The following is a 12,141-nucleotide window of genomic DNA, read 5'->3' as shown; positions in this document are numbered from 1 at the left end:
GGATGCTTGTCTGTTTTATATATTCACTGTCATGTACTTATAAAGTATTTTGTTTACCTGTAGTCTTCATGGAAATATTAAAACTAACTTGGAAATTGGCAAAAAAAAAAAAAAAAGGTGGAGGGGAGTGAGAGAAAGAAAGAAAGGAAAAGCTGTTCATTTTTATTTTAAGCATTTTGCTACAAAAATCCTTTCATGGGTTTGGGCGAAGATTCTGGGACCTCATCTGGTGCAGCCTGGCCCTCCTGCCAGAGCTGGGGCGGGGAGAGAAGAGCAGCTTGGCCCTCTTATGGATGCTACGGAACAGCTCAGGAGCCTTACCTACTGATACAACGCAATTGTCCATTTAAGCACTGTCCTTTTCTCCTTCCATTTAGTGAAAGGGTTTTATTGTAGCTTATTTTGTATCACAATCTTGTTATTTTCCTCCTCTGACACCAAGCTGTAAGATTGTCTTAGAGCCAGGCACAGCCAGTGACAGGAGAGATGAGAAGAATGTGCAGCACCAAGAAAGCAGTTTCCTAGCAACAGCAACTATTTCCAAGGTTTCAGAACTCGTGTAGTTTGAATTTCCATAGCAATGTGGAGAATAGTAAATAGTAGATTTCGTTATGTGCTTAATGCAAGTGAATTCTAATCAAGAAATGATGGATAAACAAAAGAGGCATTCATATTTATTCTATTAGATTCTGTCTTATTATGTATCATACATATTAGCTTCCAAGATCTAGATTTTGTTGCTGAAAGTAATGTGTTGTGATAAATCAGATGGTGTAATTTTTTTTTTTTACTTCTTATGCCCGCTTTTTATTTTCTCTTTTGTTAGAGGCATTTACATAAGCATTTCAAAAGAAAAAGGTGCCCAAGAGGAAGAAACTGTATTTTTAAGAATACAAATTTTATGAAATTTAAATATTAAGATGTCAGCTCTAGAGGTCACAATAAATTGTTAAGCAAATAAAAAAAATTGCTTTTTTTTTTTAAAGTGGAATATAATTGAGTTGATAGTAGCAGTGATCATTTCTCCCTTCCCTCCTGACTTGAAATGATTTGGGTTTTAAAATTGGACCCAGTAAAAGCAAAGACACTTTTAAAATAAATTAAGCCCCATACACATCACGTTTAAAATGTCGCAGTTACAGTATTTCATTTCTCTTCTCCTTCTGAAGCTGCAAGGCTCTATGCCTCCCCTGTGGACACCCGCCTCCTTTACAGGAAGATTGAATAAGTAAATATGGGTGAAGCCTTTCAAACTCATACTGGAACAATCATTAAAGACTAAGAACAACCAAATTATGTTAGTGTGTATCAAAAATACATAGAAATAGAAACATGTATATCTGTATCCAGTCTCTCTCTAAGTTGAAGGAAATATTTCTTACGTTGCTTATACATTTTTAAGAAAGAAAAATCCATACGAATTATCTTGAATTTTTGTGAGAAAATATTTTAAAGTGAAAAAAGCAGTAAAGATGAAACTGTACTCCTAGGATCTCCTATGGGATTATCGAGCACATTAATAGATATGAGTCATTGCCCAATATTTTACAGGGAGCTCTCCAGTCCATTTGCACTGGTGCGTTTTTATGGAATGTTGTTCAAAGGAGACACGGAGGCTACGGAAAAATGCTTCTATTTCTCCTGGACTGTGGTTAATGTTAGGAGAGTGTGACCACAGGTCACATGAGACACAGTCACCCCTAGTGTCAGGCAACATACATTAGACGGTCAAAAAGAATTTTTGAAAACCCAATGAGGCCTCCTTATGACGTGGTCCTGGGGATTTGCAAAACCATGGAAAACCAAGTTCTTTTGGTTTCTCAGTAACAACTTCCTCAGAGGAATTCTGAAAGATACTTGCTCTATAACCGAAATCTGCTGTACTTATTTACAGCAATGTTATAGGGTATTTTTAAGGGTCAATGCAAAAGTACTGGCTATGCTATTTTTCATTTCAGTATTGGAATGAGAGAGAGTTATGATACTTGGTTATTAATTTATCAGCCATAAAATTATTGAATTTGAACTAATCATCGAAAATGCAACAATAACAAGGCCAATATCCATAATTTTATTCCCCATTTATACAGAAAACATATATTTACAGATATCTATTTTAGCAGAAGCATTTATTATAGGATTTGATTTAATTACCCTTGAATCATGTTTTTGACAGTTATTAGTTCAATTAGCAAGTATGAAAGAGTTTTGACGGAAATGAATTTTTGTGCCAAATATTTTTCTTCATGTAAGCAGCAAAAATTTGATAATAAGCCATCAAAATATCTGTCACTTTAAAACCTGAATATTTTGATCATAGCCTACGGCTATCTAAAAAGCTTATTTCTCAAGAAAAATACATGGGACATTTTCTTCTCTTTAACACCTACAGAATTAATATCTTCTGAAAACTGCATGCAGATATATCATGTATCTTGCTTAAAATCCACAACTGTTCATCCTTAATCACCAATCAAAAATACATCACGTGTCTACTCATTTAGAACAATTTTGTTACATAAACATATTAGAGATAGTATTAATACAGAAGAACCACAAGATAGTTATAGTTGGAGAAAAACATCGCCCTAAATAATTCAATTTCTTTTTAATTTTCACTTAACTTTGGTCTATAAAGCATTTGATACCTAGGAGATTTTTTTTCCTTTTCTTTTTTTTTTTTTTTTTTGGTGAGGAAGACTGGCCCTGAGCTAACATCTGTTGCCAATCTTCCTGTTTTTGTTTGAAGAAAATTGTCCCTGAGCTGACATCTGTGCTATGTTACATGTGGGATGCCTCCACAGCATGGCTTGATCAGTGGTGTGTGGGTTCATGCCCGGGATTCGAACCACTCCCCCCATGCCCCAAACCCTGGGCTGCCAAAGCAGAGCTTGCGAACTTAACTACTACACCACCAGGCCAGGCCTGACACCTGGGAGATTTTTAACGCTGATACTCTAGGTAGAAATTTGTCATGAGGGAATAGTAAGGCTTGGCAACTTTGACTAAATCAGATTATTGAAAAGATGAAATAACCACCCCCCCATGCAATGTGAGGTCACTCTTCTTCTGTTTTCATTGTTTTGTATCATATAAGGTTCTGAGAATACACATGTGGGTTTATTGCTGACATCTGTATCATACTAAAGTAGCTCAGAAATACTGTTCTCCCCATCTGGTACATGAGGTAAAAATCTCTGGTTACCCTCACATATCACTGAAAACTATGTAGTGTGTACGCATACGAGCATGTGTCTTTTTACAATGTGTACATCGTAATAAAGTTCTCAAACAAGCAGAACGACACCGTAGACTGTTTTCTCAAAATTACGAGCATGGCACTGAGTCCTTGTGTGTTTTTGTTGCCCCACCATCCCCAGAGTAAATGCTAAAATGACTCATAAACCTTGTAAATACTGTGTCACTGCTTGCAAGCATGCAGAATAATTTTTCTGCCAGTTGGAAAACAATATTTTATCCCTAAACAGCTCAGGTCTGAAATCTATCACTGTTCTGGATGGATTTGGTGCAGGTTAGTGCTTCAACTCGTGAAGAATGACTTTTTCCCCCGCTCTGGGGACAACCTCAACCACGATCTGGAGAAATGCTAGGATTATAGATCTACAGTTCTTGGGGACAATTACTGCCTATCATTCTCCACTGTGTACATTTCTTTGTATTTTCTGAGCATAAACATCCATATCAAAACCATTCATCTTTAGTAATCTTAATCACAATTCAGTATAGAGACAAAAGAGCTGTTCATTAATCTTCAACATTTCCCATCTAAAATGAAATTAGTTAAGTCTGAGGATATGCTGTGTGTAGACACGTGAGTTAGGGAACGGGTTTAAGACGTGCCACTGATTTACGTTTATGAACTGTACCCTCCCCTCTTATCCACACCTATGACTCCATCATAGCCTCCCTTGCATCTGCTCTCCAGGGCTCTTGGCCCCTGGGGCTGTGTTTTCCCTTGCATAGTGCCATCTGTTTTAATTGTCACTTTCAGAGTCCAAGGAGCCCTCTTGGACCTTGCCTTAAAGCCTCCCTTTAGCTTTGACTCCCAAACGATTGATTGCCTTTAGAGGAGACCAGCTCTAATCCGAAGATGAAGATATTAAAATAAAAGGTCTTATTTGCTAACAAGCCAAATACTCTTCTAACCATCATTCCTCTCTGCCACAAGAAGGATATTTCTCACCTCTCTCCGAAGAATGCAGTGCACCATAACTATCACGAAGCCTTGCAGTGAATCAAACACGGCAAAAAGTATTTGAAACAATATGGAGCGTTTGTCTGTCATGGCCAGGACCGCAGACATCCATGTCAGAGCCAGAAGGGGCAACACTACGCAGGAGCTCCACAGAGACGCCCTGTTGACAGACAGAGAGAGCAACATTATGCAGCTGCATGTCACACCCCAGGTGATAACCAAACCCCCGTTCAACAAAGCATTCTGGTATGTGGCACCAAGGCCATTAACTTGGAAACCACAAAGCAGATAATATTCGATAGTTTTATTTATTTTTTTTTACAGACAACCCCACAATATTATAAAGGCAGTTGCCAATTATAAATATTTAAGTATGCTCTTAGCTCTAATATTAGCAAACATGATTTTTTTTCCATCATAGCATTTTCTCACATGCACTGTAAAAGATTTGCAACAAGAAGATGTAAATGATTGGGACTAACATGGCGTTACTGGCGGTGGTGGCTGACAAAGCTGTGGTTGAAACTACTCCACACTTGGCACATTTGAGCGTCAAACCGCTATGAGGCTCGCTCATCTGACTGCAAACAAACAGAACACCCACAAAAAGAACAAAATATTGAATTGTCACCAAAAAAAAAGTTGCTACTGCAAGTTAGCTTTTAAATACAATTTCATGCAAAGAAGTATATTTATCAAAGATGAATATTGTACATAATTTTAAAGATGCATAATTTTTGTAACATTTACCTTTTAATAAGATGGGCCTTTGTTGCATGTGAAGCATATTTCCACCATTTATACCATAAATGGTCCTTGTGTCTACAGATCAAAGTTGCCCAATACACTGAATTAAACATAAGCATGTGTTTGTGTAGACATACAGTGAAACCCTTTATTCAGACCCCTCCTAATCAAACATGTGAGGACTCCCAGCTTCAAAGATTTTTATTGCCATTTGCAGAAGGCACATAATATCAACTAAAACTTCTGAAATGTAAACACATATCTCAGAAGTCCAATATTGGCAGATACATATTTTAGGTCTTTAATCATTTGTGGAAGATGTAGCCTTTATCTTAACATATTCATATTTTAAAATTTCTTAGAGCATCAATGCATTGTCTACATTTTAGAATGATCTGAATATAGGGGCTGATGAAATTTGATGAAATATTAGTCAATAAAAAAGGGTAATAGTTTTCTGCTTTAATAAAACACATTCAACATAGACATTAAGCTCAAACTAGTCTTTCTGGACATTTTGTGATAGACTCCAACCTAATAGCATTTAAATGGTCCATTCTAGTCTAGAAGATTTTGCAGGTAAATTCAGATCCAATCTACTATATCATAAAAGCAGTCACACTACATAGAAAAACTTTACACACATTTTGCTTTAGAAAAGAGTCCTTTGAAAATGGCTGGTTTATCAGAACATAATCCTTTCAGGAAAAACCAGAAAGAAATTACTTGAATCAAAATTCAAAGCATCTTTAAATAATTGTGGTATACTTCTCTTGTCCATCTCCATGTGGTGTTTACATCTAAAATATAAGTTTGCCCAGCAGGTTTTTAAAAAAATAATATTATAGTGGACTTGCAGTACCATGTGTATAATAAAAGTAGCAGAGAAAATCATAAGAGGCTCATAAATCAGAATGTCTGGTTTCTTTTAAAAAGTGCACGCATTTGGGAATAGTGCTTGGGTGATATAATAAATCTGAAAGCTACCAAGTAAGTAGATTGATCAGTAGACCCATGAGAAAAACCAACACATTCAGAGTTAGATGTTGGGGTGGGGAATATGATACTAAATCATTCCCTTTACTGATTCAACCCAGGCCATATGGACTAGCCATGTGTCCAAACTTTTCAAAATAATAAGTAACCAACAGTCTATCCAGTTTGGTTCATGAATGTCTCAATGGGTATGCCAATATGTTTGAAACGACTCTCAAAGAGTAACCAGACCAGTATTCTCCACTGTGGCTGTGCGTCAGCTGTATACACTCAAGCCCAAAGACTGTAATTTAATGGGACCCAGGCATCTGTATTTTGTAAAGCTCCATAGATTATCCTGATGAACGAGCAGGAATGAGCACCACTGTTCTAACTATTCATGTGAGTGTCTTCAATCTTGTTAAGTGTCACCAGATTAACATTAAAAAGGCATGGCTTAGTCATTTATTGCTTCCTTCATCACAGAAGATAGGCTATTCGGTGTTTGTGCTTTGAACATGGATGTGGCTATCTTTCTGAATTTAAGTGTGCTATGCCTCTAGGCTCTAAAACAAGATTGAAAAGCCAAAGATTACTAAAAAATAATTTTAGTACACAATATATGCAAGTATTTTACCCCTGAAAAACTGTAATTTGATCTAAGTATAGGTTTTTTCGGAAAATAAATTTTAAGCCAGTATTTGAAATGCTCATTTCTCTTTACTTGGGATTTATTTGCGACTCACTAAAAGGCCCACCTATACTTCCCTGAGTCGGAGCTAATGGTTGAAAACTATGCTTGATATTAATTGGTTGGCACCTTTGGAATGCTGTGATTAGATGTGAATGGAGCAGAGGAAAGATGGGTTACCCAGAGAGATCTACTATTTTCCCCTAGTTTGTCTGACCACTACAGAAATTAATATAATAGGAAGAACACATAGATGCTAACTTGAGTTGCTGCAAGGAAAAATAAAATCTTGTTTCTTTGTTATAAGGGCAATGCATTTATAAAACAAAAAGTGCTAACAGTTAATAAAATTGAATTTCCCATAAGTTCAGATGTAACCAGAGCAGGAACACAACGTCATTTCATGCTCTCCCCAACTTACCCTGTCTACTCCTGCAGGGTCTGGAAGCCTACAGGTTCTCCTTCCCTTCCCAATTTTCTTTTTCTTTTCCTTAGAAATAAGTTTTTTTGTCTGATTGGTTTATTGCTAATACTATAAAAAATTCTCTGAAAAAAAAATACCCCCTCCATTTGGAAGAATCTCATGAATTTGTACAAGATCCTGGTAGTCTCCTTAATTTCAGATAGATAAGATAAAGCAGTTTAAAATAGTAGATAAGAAAGTTCCATTGCAGAAAAAGAGAGAAAATGAAATATTCTCTTTGAGATGTTCTAAAAAGACACATGCCATTTTATCTTGTTTTCATTCTTTCCAGGTATCATTTTATATGTGTTGATATTTGCAATAAATCCTCCCTTGGTAAATATATTTTATGTATTAGAAAAATTTAATATAGTTTGGGTATTATAAAACTTGTCAAGGGAACTGGCCCAGTGCTGTAGCGGTTAAGTGCACGCGCTCCAGGCAGCAGCCCAGGGTTTGGATCCCAGGCACATACCAAGCACTGCTTGTCAAGCCATGGCGGTGTCCCATATAGAGTGGAGGAAGATGGGCACAGATGTTAGCCCAGGGCCAGTCTTCCTCAGCAAAAAGAGGAGGATTGGCAGATGTTAGCTCAGGGCTGATCTTCCTCACAAAAACAAAAACAAAAACAAAAACAAACACAAAAAAGTTGTTAAGCTATTGTATTATATATTAAATATTCATTCACTCATTTCTTTATAAATACTTATTGAGCATAAACTGTATGCTTGGAAGTTTCTAATAACTGATTATCAAAAGAAGAGAGGGAACAAAGAAATAGAAAAAATGGGAGGAGGACCGTGTTGGTACCGTATTTGATCCTAAATAATGTTTCCAAAAAAATGCTTGATATAAATGTATATTCAAACAACCTTAAATGGTCAATATTTACAATTAGGGGGATCAATTTTTCAGTTAATCAATTAGCTTCTAGCTCAATGTTTCTTTAGTTAATTCTGATTATTTGTTCTTCACTGCAGTCCTTCTTCATTATTGTTCTCACTGCTTCTCTGTGAACTAAAATTAGCTTCAAACACTATTTTCTTCTAAAAAATTTCCTTCAGTTACACTTGGGAATAGAGAGAAGATTTCAGTCTATAAATACTTAAGCTAAAATAGCACTTTATATTATAGAATTTTTTTTTTTAAACCTACAGTAATTATTCTGTTAAGAGTTCCTTTCTGCTTTGGATGGTAACCAGCATTCTGCTTTTATAACATATATTAACAACGTTTCTATTTCTCCTGCAGTGGCCTTTGAACCAGAAAAACACTGATTCAGTTTTGCCAGTAAAACAGACGTAACTTCTAATCATACTTATAGAAATAGAGGATTTAAAATTAATATGTAGATTGAAGTGGATAATTTCTAAATTCATGTGACAATACTGTCATTTCTCCTAAGCCTATGTTATCTCTTACAAAGAGCTATGTGAATCAAACTGGATATTACATATAAAATAATTAAATGAGAAAAAAATACTGACTGCAAATTTAGTAAATCTTTAGCATTATACTCATTCCGATGACCCCATCTCTTTTTCTGGCCTCAGTGTTATGAATGATGGAGTCTCAGAGGCTTGATTGACAGAAGTCAGGGTCCTTTGGAAACAACCTGTCCAGCTTGGCTTCTTCATCTCACTCATCACAACAATAGCCACCATTTGTTGAGTGAGTGCTTGCTCTTTGCTAGAGACTCTAATGAATGCTTTATACACGTTATATTTCATATACTCTATTACAAGGCAAGAGTTGTTATCCGCATTCAACGGGTGAGAAGATTGAGCTGCAGAAAGGTTAAATAACATGCCCAAAGACACACACAGGTAGTAAACTGCAGAGCTAGATACTGAGTATTTTTTTTTTTTTAACTTCAAAGCTTTATCCTAACCACTAACCACCCACCTCCGCAATTAAAAAAAAAAATTACAGAAGATTACACCACTAGTGGCAGAACTGAGTTTCCATACCCAGTACTCAGTATAATCAATTTATTCTTACATGATTAATCTGGACAGAAATAACTGAAGAAGCTATTGCTCCAATTCCAACAGTATGTGACAGACTAACAAGAGCAATAGCGTGAAAGCTTCAAGTTCAAACGGTGTAGAAAGCTCAATGTCTGTACAAGTTCAAGTCTGCTTATTTAAGGGTGCTATGGAGACTCATCTGAAGCGAAAAAAAGCCTCTAAATGTGAAGTGATTCACCCCTTAGGAAGGAACCTCCAATGACGTTTTTATTATACCACTGCAGTGCTAATGTTTGATATGAATGATATCAAATTTTTATATTGAAAGCCATTAAACCTAGTCTTTTACTAGGAAAAAAACACCTGGACTATTTCATCTTACAAATCATTACATAGATTATAAAAACACAAAGGACTTAAATCTCACCAGTAGGTGATCAGATACTATGACTATTAAATAATGCCATAAATTATTAAAGAAATGAGAACAATTGTTGGGTGAGTTTTGAATGGAGTTACCATTAAACAGAAAGGAGAAAGCTATAAACTTTTTATAAGAAAAGATACAAAGGGAAATTCAAAGGCATTAATATTTCATTCCGGTTTCTACAAATTTGTATGATGAGGTGACGATGTAACCTTGAAAAGCTGCGATCAATCTGCTTATGAAACGTTAAGTCGTTAGGTACAGTGATATTATAATAACTGTAAAATAAAGGACATGCTTTTCTAAATTTTATAAGTGGTTAAAATGTGCAAGTGAAAATTATGAATAACTCTTTCTAGAAAGTTATAGTCAAAATGTCATGAAGAATGAAAATATATGATAAGAACAGTGTTTTGCAAGTGAAGGATTTTTCTGATATATACAATTAATCAAAAAAAAGCAGTATTTTCACTCTGCTAAAGTTTGCTTGTCCCCATTCAGTTATGTCCCATACTGATGATATGTTCAATCTACCCTCCTGGCCTTTGCAACCCAAACTAGGGGGCTTTAAAAAACCCTCACCTAAGAACCAGTATTTTAAGTCTAGCCTAACATTTCATCCTCTTATCTTACAAACAGGCACTATGCACATACCAACCCAGATTTTCTTAATGGTCTTTTTAATTAGTTTCAGATTTGGGTCACATTACTTAAGAAGAGCACTTTGGAACTTCAGTGGCAGAATCCACCAGACACACTGGTTCATCAGGGACGAAATTCCAGGCACAGTCAAACGCAGTCGGTGAGGATCTGGAATTGGAGCATGGGACTCACTGGTCAAGAACCTTCAGATTCCACCAATTGCAGCTTACCCGGCTCTGTGTTTGAGCTTTTTATCTAGGATCCCATCTCTGGAAACAAGTTTATTAAATACCAAAATGCCAATCACCATGTTGACCTGTCAAACAGAAACAAAGGTTGACCTTTCAATGATATTGAAGGGAATCAGGTTCCTGTTTCTCCTGAAAACCCTCTTTCATCAATTTATAACCATTGCAGAATTACACATTCACTATGGCAGCAATATGAAGCGCTTCTCAAATATTATATTAGTGCATAAAGGAATAGGGAACAATTTAACAGTGGTGTGTTACTTTAAAGTTTTAAAGTACATTTAATTTCCATGCTTTGCAGTTAACACTGAGGAAATTAACATTCAATTGCCTAACTTGTAAATGGTGCCATACCACATGCCAATCTGGCCTTCTTCCCTCTGAGTCACCCCTGAATAAAATCAATTGGCTCAATGAGTTTTAGCCTATGCCTGAGCGTCAAAAGATTTTGAGTCTCACAGTGTGAGTTTAGGGTGAGCCCTGGCAGCTGAAGGTGTGGAGGATTTGTCATTGCCCCCACAGGGAGAACAGAACGCCTACATTCCTCGGGTTGTGTGGCTATTTTTCCTGTGGCGTGGGGGGCATTTTGATGTATCATGCTTTTCTAGACAGAGGGGAAAGCCTATCCAACTCACCAGAATCTTTTAGAAATGGACTGACACTAACACTAATTCTTATCATGTGCTGTATTGAACACTTCCCAGCATTTTCTTCCTAAGACTCTCTTACTCTCACTTAAAAGATCTTTCGCATAATACAGCTGAAATGAAAGCACACATATTTTTCTTTTTCAAGTGAAATTGTACAAAGCTGTGGAGAGAGCTGTGGTTTATTTGTGGCTGCTAACGATCAGGTGCACCCTCGCTTCTCTAACCTACCAGCACTTCCCAATAAAGGAATCCAGGCCAACGCTGAAACCAAGATGACCAAGGAAAATATTTTCTTTTTTTTGCCTTCCTGCCCTTTACCCTCCACGATCACAGAATCTTGGTGCAACCCCCAGTGCAAATGGTGAAGGCTTTACACCGAAACTAGTAGTTCACAGAAATCTGTTTTAAATTAAGCAGGACGACTAGTCAAGGAAAAAGAAAAAATTCCACTTCCCCCAATAGGCTTTGGCCAGATGAAATATAGAGCTGAGATCTGTTTACTTGCTGGTGTAGGGAAGGTCCAACGCACCTGGTAGGTGGGGACTTAGGACATGTCGCTCTTCATAGCTGCCTGACCAGACACCGTCTCATCATGAGACTTATTCATCTTCCTACTTCTCATTATTTGAACCAAGAGAAAAAGTGTATTCCATGAATTCTATTAATCTGCAATTTAATCATGAGGGAATTCATCACCACTCCAAAGACTTTGGTCTTTCAATTATACACATAGTCTTTGCTTCTTCATTTTAGGGTTATATGTATATTAACCTAGTAGCTCAGGGAAATAATTCAACTGATTAACTAAAATTCAATGCAGCAGACAAAAAAATGTGTCTAATAGTTTCAATTTCCCTATGCTCGTCCCTAACACTCATGCCTGGATTTTATTTTTCTTGTGAATCGTGCTCAGTTTCTGATCCCTGTTATAGTTTAGAGGGGGTAGAGCAAACTTTAAAAGAAGAAAAAGTCACATCGAGTTATTAAGAAAGACGTCCCTAGCTTCTAATTTATTGAATGAATTGTTCAAGAAACCAAAGGGTAATTTTCCAATTAGAAATCTAATTGCTCAGCAATATGGATCTTTGTATTTAATTCAGACCATTTCT

The 12,141-nt window shown here is 36.4% G+C and overlaps 1 protein-coding gene across 1 annotated transcript in view; it reads right to left on the bottom strand.

The window, feature by feature from the left end:
- LOC101396700 (adhesion G protein-coupled receptor B3) overlaps positions 1-12,141 on the bottom strand; it is a 115,907-nt gene that overhangs the window by 15,750 nt on the left and 88,016 nt on the right. The window contains exons 6-7 of the mRNA XM_087437838.1: positions 10,362-10,447; positions 4,205-4,376 (exon numbers count right to left, since the gene is read on the bottom strand). Of these exons, the coding sequence (XP_087293964.1) occupies positions 4,205-4,376; positions 10,362-10,447 (258 nt within the window). The remainder of the gene's footprint in view (positions 1-4,204; positions 4,377-10,361; positions 10,448-12,141) is intronic.

The sequence above is a fragment of the Ceratotherium simum genome, chromosome 13 (assembly GCF_057802395.1).
Source record: "Ceratotherium simum simum isolate JZ-2026a chromosome 13, ASM5780239v1, whole genome shotgun sequence".
NCBI classification, from domain to species: Eukaryota; Metazoa; Chordata; class Mammalia; order Perissodactyla; family Rhinocerotidae; genus Ceratotherium; species Ceratotherium simum.
The sequence above is the reverse complement of the archived record's forward strand: the minus strand, read 5'-3'. Positions and strand labels throughout refer to the sequence as shown.